This window comes from Panthera leo, chromosome B1, assembly GCF_018350215.1.
Source record: "Panthera leo isolate Ple1 chromosome B1, P.leo_Ple1_pat1.1, whole genome shotgun sequence".
Taxonomy (NCBI): Eukaryota; Metazoa; Chordata; class Mammalia; order Carnivora; family Felidae; genus Panthera; species Panthera leo.
In genome coordinates, this window is record NC_056682.1 from 30,898,854 (window position 1) to 30,912,857 (window position 14,004).

General features: G+C 43.2%; 1 protein-coding gene across 4 annotated transcripts in view; it reads right to left on the reverse strand.

The window, feature by feature from the left end:
- The window catches only part of FUT10 (fucosyltransferase 10), an 88,884-nt gene extending 74,888 nt beyond the window's left edge, over positions 1-13,996 (reverse strand). Inside the window, exons 1-3 of one of the 4 annotated variants that reach the window (XM_042934500.1) lie at positions 13,899-13,996; positions 9,599-9,919; positions 1,833-2,185 (exon numbers count right to left, since the gene is read on the reverse strand). In XM_042934500.1, coding sequence (XP_042790434.1) covers positions 1,833-1,913 — 81 coding nt within the window. In that variant the 5' untranslated portion in view covers positions 1,914-2,185; positions 9,599-9,919; positions 13,899-13,996. Of the gene's footprint in view, positions 1-1,832; positions 2,186-9,598; positions 10,224-13,898 lie in introns of those variants that run through there. The other 3 variants (XM_042934502.1, XM_042934503.1, XM_042934499.1) reach the window with 3 other exon arrangements.
- Positions 13,997-14,004: the final 8 nt, after the last annotated feature.

Consider the following 14,004-nt stretch of genomic DNA (forward strand, 5'->3'; position numbering starts at 1 on the left):
AGACAGCGGGGGAGGGGTAGAGAGAGAGGGAGACACAGAATCTGAAGCAGGCTCCAGGCTCCAAGCTGTTAGCACAGAGCCCAATGCGGGGCTCGAACTCACAAACTGCAAGATCATGACCTGGGCTGAAGTCCGACACTTAAGTGACTGAGCCACCCAGGCACCCCTAACACTGAAGCATTTAATATACCCATGTGGACAGGGAAACAGCCCAAACCACACAATTGGTGGCAAACTGAAATCAAGATCCAGACAAGGGTTCAGCTCCAGTAATCATACAACCTCTCATACTCTGGAAGCTTAGAAACGACAGCCATACCAGAAACATGGCTATTTCTTCTGACATCAAAACAAATGCTCTCAGCTTAGACGCAGCCGTCCCTTGTAACTGAAAAAAAGTGCCAAAATAATTGTCTATTAAGATGAAAGCTCTCATAACATCCACAGAAAGAAGTAGAGAACCCCAGTTCCTCCTGCACAGGGAGGTCCTGGACACCCACAGGACAGACAAGCAAGGAGGCAAGTATTTCTTCTGACCAGAGTCCCAATCTGGCAGTAGAAGGTGGTAGAATCCAGCACCAGACTGTCTGCCAGTGCTTTTATACGCAAATCTCATTCAATCTTAATCAAGAAGGAAGATCACCGAGAGTGAAAAAGCCCAGAGAACACCTCTCTTTCCGTCAGCCCCACACCTGAGCTGCTCACGTCCACAAATCATCTTTAAAAGTCCTTTGGATTTCTGGGGTGCCTGGGTGGCTCAGTCCATTCAGCATCCAAATTTGGCTCAGGTTACGATCTCATAGTCTGTGGGTTTGAGTCTGCATTGGGCTCTGTGCTGACAGCTCAGAGCCTGGAGCCTGCTTCGGATTCTGTGTCTCCTCTCTGCCCCTGCCCCACTCATGCTGTCCCTCAAAAATAAATAAATGTTAAAAAAATAAAAAAAAAATAAAAGTCCTTTGGATTTCAAAATGGATAGCTGGTGCTTGAACGGGTCCAAAATATATCTGAACTCGTATCTATATTTTTCCTATCATGGTGTAATTTTTACTCTAATTTGAAACCAGCAAATGAAGTTCAGAATCACCGACTAAATGAAATAAATCGGAAGACTAAAAACTGGTGTTCAAACACCCACATTCAGTGCTTGGTCTAGTAGCATATGTCAAGAATGACAAATGTATTGGGGCAACTGGGCGGCTCAGCTGGTTAAGCATCTGACTTTGGCTCAGGTCACGATCTCACGGTTCGTGGGTTCGAGCCCCGCGTCGGGCTCTGTGCTGAGAGCTCAGAGCTTGGAGCCTGCTTTGGATTCTGTCTCCTTCTCTCTGCCTTTGCCCCACTTGTGCTCTGTGTCTCAACAATAAATTTAAAAAAAAAAAAAGTTAAAAAAAAAAAAAAGAATGACAAATGTATTAATGTGGATGTTTGTGTTCTGCAGAATAGACCATCTTAATCTCAGAATAATCATGGCTTCTTCAAGAATGCCACCTTTCAGAATTCATCGTAATAGTGGACTTGGAGAGGCCCATCCAAATTTGACCCAGTAAGACAGACTGAGCTCTGCTTTCTGTTCTTCTAGCACCAGGACCCTCCAGGAGTCACAAATTGATCCCCCCATCTCACTGGTTTCGTTTCTACCTGATACACCCACTCACTAAAACCTCAGTTTCATCTACTAAAAAAAAAAAGTATTTTCCCTGCCTGAGACAGAAAACCCCTGATCCTGAGAAATTAAGCAAAAAGCAAAGTACTTGGAGAAAATGCAGTGGGTTGAAGGGGGAAAGGGTGGAAAGGCTCAGGGCTCAACACGAAGCAGCCCAAATTCTTGCTACCTGGAGTGTGACAAGCAGAAAGACAGAGGCTGTGATGCAGAGGCAAGATGCCAAAAGCTTCCTCCTCTGAATCCACACCATGCTGCCCGGCCCTGGGTGACTGACAGAGGGCCGGCCTGGCTACCAGGTGTTGTCGAGTCGGCCCACAGCCCAAGACAACTTCACGTGAAGGAACCATCTGGGTGCCGATGTCTTCCACTGCCATTCCTGCTGGGACCTGGTCTCCATGAAGGGCTGGGATCCGAGGTTCCGCGCGGGCCTGGCTTGGCATCGAGAGGAAACAGCATGCAGTCTTCTTAAACTATCATCAGAGCAGCTGGAGATTTCTTCAAACCAGAAAGCATCCAAAAAGTCTGTAACAAACGAATAATCTTTTAGCCATGGTGCAGAATATTTAATAAATGTAGTCTTTCAGGGCTGTCAGGTAGAAACCCAAGGCTTTAAAACGAAAAGGAACCTTTGAGATCATGTAGTCCTCACTCCTAGATAAGGAAACCAAGATCAGAGAGAGGAAGTGACCTGGTCAAGGTCACACAGCCCATCAGAGGAGAGTGGCAGATCTATATAGTTAGGTCCTGGGTCTAAAATTCTGATGCCACTTAATTTTCCCTGCCGTCAGAAGATTGAATTCCACAAGTCACTTATATGGAGTCACTTCTTCCACCCAGGTTCCAAAGGACTAGAGAAATAGAATAGAAATTACCAGGATTATCCACCCACTCCCATATAAAGTAGGGAAAAAAATAAATAAAAGTTCAAAAATGGATAATGATCAACAGACCCAAACTTCCTCTATGGAAAACAACTTCAGCCACAACATAAGGAACACAAGGAATTCTGATTATTGATTTAGTTGTTTAGTCTTTTATAGCAAGTGTAACAAAGCAGTGGGTTCTGTGAGCAGTATGATTCTCTGGAAGTTCTCAAATAAGATTTCCATCTATCTGAAATGGATGATCGTTTCAAAAAGTTTTATTTAGTTTTTTTAAATGTTTATTTATTTGTGTGAGAGACAGACAGAGCACAAGCAGGGGAGGGGCAGAGAGAGAGGGAGACACAGAATCCAAAGCAGTCTCCAGGCTCTCAGCTGTCAGCTATAGAGCCCGACACGGGGCTTGAACCCACCAACTGTGAGATCATGCTCTGAGCCAAAGTTGGACACTTAACCGACTGAGCCACCCAGGTGCCCCTCCAAAAGTTTTAAAAGTGAACTAAAAAGTTCCAAAGAATGTCTTTTTTATTGATTTTTTAAATGTTTATTTATTTTTGAGAGAGAGAGTAAGAGAACATGAGTGGGGTAGGGGCAGAGAAAGAGGGAGACAGAGGATCCAAAGCTGGCTCTGCACTGACAGCAGAAGGCCTGACTTGGAGATCATGACCTGAGCTGAAGTCAGACGTTTAACCAACTGAGCCACGCAGGTGCCCCCAAAAGAATACCTTTTATTCCCAGGGTTCTGTGAAGTCAAATGTCTTGGTCAAATGACATGGTGGAGTTCAGAAGAGAGCAAGGATTAATATTCCTGAGGCTGCTCTACAGTACTCCAAAAATCTGGTACTAAGAACTGATTGTACATCTCCCAGATAATAGCCTTAAGAATTAAAAATATAAAAATGATGTAGAATTCTGGTTAAAAACATTGGCCTTAAAGGTATACTCTCCTCTCACGCACCTACCTTCATTTACTTTTAAGTCCAGGCTAAGTCCCTCGGCAACAAAATGACTCTTGGTTTCAGAAATCACCAATGGTGTGTTTTTCCTCTTTTTCCCACAGAATTCCTGCAATCCACAGTGACTAAGGGAACAGGACCTAGAGTCAGCCGGCCAAGATTCAAATCTCAACTCTCCAGCTGGTTTAACCTAGCCTCTCAATATCTCAATTTCCAAAATGTAGATAATAAGCCTGCCTAATCAGAAGGTTATTAAGAATTCCGTAAGATTGCTGAAACACTTATTTCAGAGCACGGTACCTACTCCGTACCAGTAACTATTTACTATCTTATCTGTAAATATTATAATTTTTATTATACTTTTAAGTGTAAAACGAAGCTGAATTCATATCAAGTATGTTGCTGCCCGACCAACTGGAACTTCTAAAGCAGAAATACTCGCTTTGCCAAAGAAAAGGAGATCACTAATGTTTGTTGAGTGACCTATTGTGAGAGAGGCCCTTCCTAAGTGCTCAGCGTGCCTGAGACCATTCAAACCTCCTACAACTCTATGGAGGGAGCAAATTGCTGTCCTTATTTTTAAGGATGAGAAAACGAGATCCGAAGGAAGTCAAGTAACTTACCCAAGATCACAACTTTGATAAGTACAAGCAAAAACTGGTCCGGCTCTGCAGTTCATGTACGGTTTTACATGTTTTAACACTAAGATTATAAAATTCCCACCCAACAATACCAGCACAGATTATCTGCCTTAATCATAGAAAAAACTTGTAGGGCGCCTGGGTGGCTCACTCGGTTAAGCGTCCAACTCTTGGTGTCGGCTCCAGTCATGATCTTGCGGTTTCAGGAGTTCAAGCCCCACGTCCGGCTCTGTGCTGGCAGCACAAAGCCTGCTTAAGGTTCTCCCTCTCTCTGCCCCTCCCCTGCTCGCGCTGTCTCTGTCTCTCTCAAAATCAATAAACTTAAAAAAAAATTTTTTTAAGTCATAGAAAAAAATGTGTTCTATACAGCTTCTATACAGCTATACAGAATAGCTTTCTGTCAGCTGGTATACCAGAGAAAAAAGTAACAAAAACCCATAAGAACCTGAGAAATGCCTTTCCTTCCACTCAGTCAATGCTAATAGCTATTAACTATATAAAATGTGGAGCAAGCACTTTGAGTTTCAATCCTGGCTCTGTCATTTATATGTAATATAAATTTGGACAAGTTACTAAATCTTTCTAAGCTTCAGTTTCTTCACAATAAAGAAGAAACATTAACTATCATTATTTCTTTCCCTTGCAGAACAGAAAGATGATCAAATTTCTGTGTTATACACAAAGGCAATTTATTATAGCTATAATTAATGTAAACCAGATTAGGTCATGAAATATTACCACCTTAAGTGGGTGTCAAACTGTATCATTTTCAGAAGACTTTACAGATATCACTCCACTTGATCTTATTGGTAACCACTCTGTAAAGTAAGCAAGGTAGGTTTTATTCTCAGTTCCCACAAATAAGGAAACTGAGCCTCGGCAAGTTGAAGCGATTTGCCCAAGATCATAGTTTTTAAAGGCTGGAGTGGGTCTAGAAATCAGGTCGCCGGTCTCCAGGATCACAGGAAAGGAAAGAGATGGGGCAAATAGTGGCAGCTTGTTAGGAGGACAAAGGGTCAGAAATAAAGGAAAATAAAAGACAGGGAGAGAATGGGAGACATAGTTTGGGATATTTTTACAGCGGCTGCAATGCTGTCCTATGGCCCGTCCTAGGTAGGGCCTTTTTAAGTCTTTACACGGCTGTGTGAACTATGACAGAAGAATTTAGCATTACAAATTCCCTTTCATCCACAGAATCTCAATTTAACTTATATTCTCAAAGCCAGAGGTATAGTGAGGTCTCAGGGACCAAGCTGTGATGACATACCAACCACTATTTTAAAGAATAGAGCCAGTTAGTGGGGATGGGTTTATGATTTATCACAAGCAGCAATCAACCAGACCTTGGGGCACATCAATCTAATATATGGTATTAATGACCCAGGAGCTTGTCAACAAGGTAACAGACCCCCACTGGAGGGACAGATGGGTCTGCAGAGAGCATGGTGAAAGCCAGTAAGCACCAGCGCAATGGGATTCCAGGGGGAAATCTCCCTTCTGTTTCGTCATTGCCCACAAGGTGAATCTCAGAGTCCACCAATAGGGTGGCCCCAGAACACTCCTTTCCCGGACGAAGCAATGGGTGTTTGTGCAGACAACCATGGTAGGTACCATCGGAAATGGACGCTCACTAACCAACCTTCTTGACCCCCGAGCCGAGCATCTGAAATGCATTGTTCGGCTTGCATGCTCTGCCTGGGGCTGGCCATCTGCTGCCCAGAGTGGGATTTGAAGCTGAGCGTGACTACCTCACACTCCTGCAGGTGCTAGTGCATGAACACCAACAACACTTTTACTCTAAAATAATTTCCAATGTCTCCGCTTTGTTTTGAATTAAAATAGAGGAGATATCTTAAAGCAAACTAGCAGTCTGAGGGTGCCAGCCTCAAGTTTCAGCCATGCAGCGCCGGTCCAAGGTACAGGGTCTTAGAAATGGAGCTCAGAGATGATTTCTGCCGTGTCTCTGAGGATAAAATGAGAAAGTGAGCATGGGAGATGCACGGGGTTTTCTGACCCTGACACTTTGTGTGTGTCTGCCTTTTCCTCCCTGTCCCCACTGGCAGGGCGAAGAAGTGAGGCAGAGGCAGGGAGTTGTGGGGAGGCTCCTTTGATCGTCTCTTCTAGTAACTGGTGCGTCGGTTGAGTTAATAAGCGACTGTCTAAACAGAGTTTAAGGTTATGCCAGGGAAAGTCTTTAACTGGAATGTGTCTAATTACCAAATTTAAATTATTCCCACAAAAGCATAATTTCTCAAGTAGGTTTGACTCTCCCAAGGTACATTTTCATTTTATAATGTATAAGCCCTCACGGTATCCCTGAAATATGGCTGCCCTGGGAAAGACAGATGATGGTAGGCTGGTGGGGAAGTCTAAGGGCTTTTGGACAACTCTCCAGGAACTTTTTAACCCTCCATTCAACACTTCTCTTGCATTCCTATCTGGTTACTCCATAAGCCTGACAACTGGTGTTCCTACCGGTCTGACCCCTTGCACTCTCTCCACTTGCCTGTAGAGTTGTTTCTATAATGTAAACTGGACATCTCTCCTCCGATGAAAATCCATCGATGGCTTCCCACAGATTTCAAGATAAAGATCAAATTGAGTAGCTTAGAAAAACAAGACTCCTTGGACCCTGCCCTGCTTCTCCAGCTTCTAACTACACATACACTTCGTTCTGACTATTCCTTGAATGTAGCTTCCTGTTCTGTGCTCTAGTCTCTACCTAGCACATCCACACCTCTCTTCCACTAGCCTACCCATTCTCCTGGACTTTCCAAGCCACATGCTTTGGCAAGCTTTACCCCTCCCCATGCCAAGTGGGGAGATCTAGGTCCACATCATTGTGATTGTTCCTGTCACAGCGGTGGAAAGAATGCAGGAAGCTGGCATTTTTCAGGAAACTTTCTGAAGATGCTTTATGAGATGGATATAAAGCAATTGTTGAACACTAAAAAGCTGACTTATTCTAACCTAGTGCCTGCGTCTGTTCCTTGGGCACCTGGTGAACGTGGAGTGATGGTTCCAGCCTCCACTTCCATCCAATTTACTTGATTAACATTTATTGGTGTTCGTTTTCCTCACTCTTTTTAAACAGACTTCATATGTTGCTGAGCACTTATTTTTATGTAGAGTGCTTGGCGTTGCAGACTCTATCCTGGAAGTTCATCCTCTTCCACCAACCACACATTTCAGGGGAGACATGTTGAGAATAATGAGAGAGAAAGGAATACTGGCAGCCATGTGAATCAAGACGGGTGATTAATGGAGGGACAGAATTTGTAGCCTGAGACTTTCACATCTCTATTATAGAAACGAAGGTGATGCCATTCTTAAACTCTTAAATTCTGGATATGCTGAAGCACTCAAATGATGTGGTATTAATACAGTCTCAATCAGTGGGTCTACTTAAGCTAAATTAAAACACACCCAGACCAAAAATTGAAAACAAATCGAAAGATCATCTGCTTTGATCATTTATGTAATCATGAATGAGGTACTGGTTAAACAACACCAACACAATGTGGCTAATACTTCACATGCCCGAAGACAAAGGGCTGGACCAGGTGATCTGGGGTCTCATCCCAAAATGAAGCGCTCTCATCCCACGAAGAGTGTCCAGGAGGAAAAACTTTCCACAGAAGAAAGATTAATCAAGAGACAGGTGATCAAGATAATTTGAGCCATCATAAACTAAGAGTTCTGGAAATATGAAGAACTATTTCTGTATAACAAGTTTAGGATTCCTTTATTTTCATTCTCTTTTTTAGCAACTCATCATTAACTTTTGAAAACTCAAATTTTATTCTCAAAGAAATATCTGAAAAACACTGTAAATAAAAACAAACTTTTTTTTTTCCAATTTTTAACAACCCATGACAAGAAACACTATAAAGCTTATTGGGAAATGCTGGTAATTGAATTAGGTGTTGCCTTCCCACTGAAATCGGCACTTTCCGCTCCACATTTAGAAAGCATTTAAACATGGGTTGGAAATGCCAGTATCCGAGCAATACTTAGACATATGTGAATAACATTATTGTCGGTCCAAACTATGTCCTTTTTCTTTATTTTCTAAAGATCCTGGTCTGAATTTTTTTAAACATACTGTTTGTAAGACAAATGGGTTTTTTTAAGTGAACAATGAAAGAGGAGCCATATAACAGTAACAGTTAAGATTGCCTATTTAATTCAGTTACACACTGCCATCTAGCAGGAAGCCAGCATGGGAAGCCAGCAGTTTCAAAAATGGAGCCGACTTGAATGAGCCTCTGATGCTAGGACATTGCCTGTGGCTTTCAGGCCTAAGGATTAAGTTCTGAGATTGAGGTTAGGGTGCTTCCTGACTGGTGGCTCTGCCACTTTAGTGTGCAAATACCTGGGTTGCTTATTCAACGGATGACCAGACCCCACCTGAAAGCCCTCCCTTTGAGACCACGAGGTGGATCAGAAACAATGCCCTAGTTGCAGTGTGACATCACTACCAAGCCCAAGATTGGTCATGAGCTTCTGGGTTGTCTCATCTTGAGAGAAGGAAGGGCATACAAGGAGAATGACGTCCTGAAGACCCACTTGCCATACTGAAAATTGTACCCAGCCAGAGTGCATGCACTCCACACGATGAAATTAACAACCCAAGTCACCACATGCATTTTAGGGAGCTGTGGCAGCGAGTAGGGGGCAGTCGGTTGGAGCTGTGAAGAGAAGGAAAACAGTCATTTTGCGCGACACTTGCAACGTATCATTAAAAGGTGCCCAGGAAGTGTCTCAAAATTACATCGATGTTATTTACACATCTTACACAAAACGAGTTCTACTCTGAGGGCGCTCATCGGGTGCAATAATACCTAAGAAATGGATTGCACGTTGATAGCCTTGCCATTCAGAGGGCTCCCCCCACGGCATTTTCTCCGTTAAAAAAGCAGTGCTCCCTAGAGCTGGGCAGTCAGAATCGCTACTACTTCAGCACATAATTCCAGCAACAAGTGATTCTCACTGAAGACGTGGGGAAGAAGGAAGCAAGTCGCAACACACAAGCGGCAGAGTGAGGTTTTCGAACCGGTGGGGCGGGGAAGGTCGCGGCAAACCCGCAGGGACGTGAAATCCCCCAGTCGCCCGAGGCGGAGACCCGCGCGCCTTCCCGGGGCTCCTGCGCGTCACCGGCCTCCCATCTGGGCTTTTTCGGCCCAAGATAGGTTTAAATCTCAGGCGGTGTCTCTGGAAAGCGCTGCCCAAGGTTTCCCAAAACGGACTTGGATTCTTTTTCAGCACGCAACTCTTTCTCTTACGCACACTCTCTTCTGGGCACAAAGAGGAGGTGTGCTCCGGGTGCATCCCGGCTTCCGTGCGCATCCCGGCTTCCGTGCGCACCAGAAAAGTCTCCTTTTGTTTCTGGGCATCAAGACCCTGTCCCCACCAGGTATCATTGCAGCCCGAAAAGACCCAGTGCCTCCCACTCACCTCGTCCCGGGTAGGAGGCTCGCTGGCTGCTGGCAGCCCGGCCGCTTTCCACTTTCAGTTTGCGCTCAGCCGGGGCTCGGGCGAAGACTCGGAAAGGAAGTTTGGGAAAAGCGGCATCACTTTCCGCGCTCGCAGGCCCAGCGATCCTCCATCCAGGTTTTCGCCGTTGCCGGGCTTAAAGGCTAGTCCACAGAGGTTCCTGGGAGTTTCTGCTTCTCCCTCGCTCCTGAGCCACCTCACTCCCAAAAAGTTTCTGGAAGACTCCTGAGATTCTCTTTAGTAAGTCGCGGGACACTTTCTGCTTCTCAAACTCTGCTAGGACTGGAGCAAATTCAAAGTCACCTATTCAGGAAAACAGAACATGCCAGGCAAAGCAGAGACCTGGGGATACATTTAATCAGGTACCAGTGTTTGGTAGACTGAGCAGGATGATCTTTAGTTTTTAAAAAGTGGCGAAAGAAAACTAACTTCAGGCCACTGAATCCCAAATTTAGAGAACCCGTTTAAAATTATTTTTCCCTAGTCTGCAGGGGAGGTGATAAACCTAGGGAGGTAATTGAAGATCTTGGGAGGGCCAGGGCTTGGTTGAAGCAAGTGAGGCATCTAGGGCTTAAAATAGGAGGAGACAGTGAGTCCTGCAAATGCCGGGCACATTGCAGGAACCTGAGAGTCATTGCTGCTCTGCGCCTGCCTCACTGTAGTCCTGGCCCTGAGATCTCCAGTGCCAGGAACCTCAATTAACTAGTCTGGAAAAACTGGTTGATAATAATGGTATCAACTTCAAGAAACACCAAACACACACACACACACACACACACACACACACACACACGAAACACCAAACTCAGAGGAAAAGATTGATAAATTGGATATCACTGAAAGTAAATTCTGTTCACCAAAAGACACTTAAGGAAAAACCAGAGTAGAAGATATTTGCAGTAGATTTATCTAAGAAAGAATTCATATCCAGAATATAGCAAGAATGCCTAAAACACGATAAGAAAAAAAAAATCAAAAAAGCAACCTAATAAAAATCTCTGGGAAGGAAGGAACTGAAGACTTATATAGCACAAAGAGGAATATGAATGGCCAGTAAGTATGTGAATGATGCTTAATTTCTTTAGTCATCAGGGAAAGGCAGATTAACACAATTATATACTACCACACATCCACCCATCCTAAAATGTGTATGGAACCACAAAAGACCTCGAATAGCCAAAGTATTCTTGAGAAAGAAGAATAAAACTGGAGGTATCACAATCCCAGATTTCAAGATATAAAAGCTATAGTAATTAAAACACTATGGTACTAGCATAAAAACAGCCACAGAGATAGATCAATGGAACAGGATAGAGAACCAAGATATAAGCCCACACCTATATGGTCAATCAATCTATGACAAAGAAGGCAAGAATATAAAATGGGGCAAAGAGAGTTGTTTCAATAAATGGTGTTGGGAAAAATGGACAGCTACGTAAAAACAAACTATACTGCTTTCTTACACCATACACAAAAATAAACTCAAAATGGATTAAAGACCTACATATGAGACCCCAAACCATAAAACTCCTAAAAGAAAACATAAGCAGCAATCTCCTGGACGTTGCCCTTAGCAACATATTTATGCATATGTCTCCCGAGGCCAGTGAAACAAAAAATAAATGATTGGGAATACATTAAAATAAAAAGCTTTTGCACAGCAAAGGAAACCATCAACAACAACAAAAAGGGCAATGTAGTGAATGGAAGAAGATATCTGCAAATGATATATCCAATGAGGGGTTCATATCCAAAATACATAAAGGACTTTTACAACTCGACATCAAAAAAAACAATCGGATTAAAAAAAATGGGCAGAGGACCTGAATATACAGTTTTCCAAAGACATCCAGATAGCCAACAGACATAGGAAAAAATATCCAACATCACTGATCATTGGGGAAATAACCAAAACCACAAGGAGATATCACCTCACACCAGTCAAAAAGGCCAGTATGAAAAAGACAAGAAATAGCAAGTGTTGGTTAGGAAGTGGAGAAGAAAGATCTCCTGGGCACTGCTGGTGGGGATGTAATTGGTACAGTCACTATGGAGAATAGTATGGAGACTCCTCAAAAAATTAAAAATAGAACCACCATATGAAGCAGTAATTCCACTTCTGGGTATCGGAAAAAAGTGAAACACTAACTCAAAAAAAGATATACAGTTGGCCCTTCAACAATGTGGGGGTTAGGGGCGTGCCAACCCCCCCCCCACCACATATTTGGTGTATGTATGATACACTGTGTTCCTACCATACACTAAGCTAGAAAAAAGAAAATGTTAAGAAAATCCTAAGGGGGAAAAATGTGTGTACAGTACTATACTTTATTGAAAAAAAAATTCACATATAAATGGACGCATGCAATTCAAACCCACGTGTTGGAAGTGTTAATGGTATGCACCCCTACATTCATTGCAGCATTATTTATAATACCTGAAGATACGGAAACAACCTACATGTCTATCAGTTGATGAATGGATAAGAAAATGCAGTATATATACACAATGGAATATTATTCAGCCATTAAAAATGAAATTTTGCCATTTGTGATGTGAATAGACCTAGAGGGCATTATGGTAAGTGAAATAAGTCAGAGAAGGACAAATATCATATGATCTCACTTACACGTGGAATCTAAAAAACTAAAATAGAAAGGCAACAGAGCTCATAGAAACAGAACAGAATGTTTGGGGGAGGGGAGAGAAATGGGTGAAGGGGGTCAAAGGCAAACTTCTAGTTACAAAAATGACAGGATTTAATTTACAGATGGTGATTACAGTTAAAAATAAAAGTATATATTGCATATTTGAAAGTTGTGAAGAGAGTAGATCTTTGAAGTTCTCATCATTAGAAAAAAATTGTAATTATATAGTGACAAATGTTAACTAGGCTTATTGTGGTGATCCTCTTGCAATATATACATATATCAATCATTATTTTGTACTACTGAAATTAATGTGTCAATTATAGCCCAGTTTAAAAAACTATTCACTGGGTTCATCTGTTGGTGGTGAGCAGGGAAGGAGTGTTATTCTAAATCAAACTGAAAAATATATCACTTCCCCTACTTAAAACAATTTGGGTAGTGTGGTGTGGTGACCCTGGTGAGTATCGTCTACCTTTGGATTTCTTCCACATCACTATTATTTTTCAAGAAGCTTCATCTTTGTATTTATTTTTTCAATAATCTCTACACCCAAGGTAGGGCTGAACTCAAGACCTGGAGATCAAGAGTTGCACAATCTACCAATTGAGCCAGGCAGGCACCCCTCTTCCACATTATTTTAAATTTGATTTTACTAACATAAAAGGGTATGTGTGTGTGTGTGATATGACTGCCCTTTGGGTCTTTAAACCAGGGAAAGCAAGTAGGTGAATGAGAACAATCACAACTGTTTTTTATGAAGCAATGTAAACTATGCATTTAACATACCTCTAGACCTCACATACCCGCATTTTTCAAATGGGATAATTTGCTAAAGGCTACCTGACTTGCCCAAAGATATTTAGTAAATAGCAATTGTTTTTTATAACCTAAGTTTGGTTCCCCAAACCTCTGCTAAATCAATGTTTTCCAATGGTGTGGCTCTAATTCGTAGTTCTCACCAGCATGAAGCAAAATTACATTACTTATGATATACTTAATTATTTTATACCGTGATATGCAAATTAATCGCCCATCCTTATTCTGAGACTGTGCCTTTGTTTACTCTTTGGGTGTTAAACTGAACATTCTTTTGAAAAATGGTGTGCGCTAATAAAGGTTTTCTTTTTCCCATTAAAATAAAAAGCGGGGGAAAGCTGTTAGTCCTCCGATTTTTTTTTTTTAAATATTATCTAATCCATGAATTTCAAAGGTCAGGACCCAATTCCACACCAAAAGAGAACAAGAGTGTCTGCGGGGTTAAGTGAGGGAGGAGTGAGCGCGGGAATCAGGGTCTCAGGTGAAGAAGGACAGAGTTTGAGCTCCCCAGCCTGGTGGAGAAGGAGTAAAGACAACGCAGCCCCGGCCTCCAGGCGCTAAGGCCCGGCGGGAGGTGGTCCACGCTTTCCCGGGCGCACTCCGAGACTGAGGACGCCCGGCGGCCGGCGAGGGACAGCCAATCCTCACGGGCAATCACAACCCGCGCTTTGGACCACGGCGCGCCCATGGACCTCGGCCTCTGCGCTCCAGGACTCGACCGACTCCTGCGCGGGGTGGCAGGGGCCTCCTAACCGGGTTTACCGTCCCAGGGTGAGACCGGGAACAAGACCTACAGGGCAGCGGGGGTGCACGGTGACGGTCCGGACGTGGCGCAGGGCTTGGAGATGCGCGCAGAAGCTAGACCGCCAAGGGGCGCTGTGCAAGCCGGGGAAATCAGAA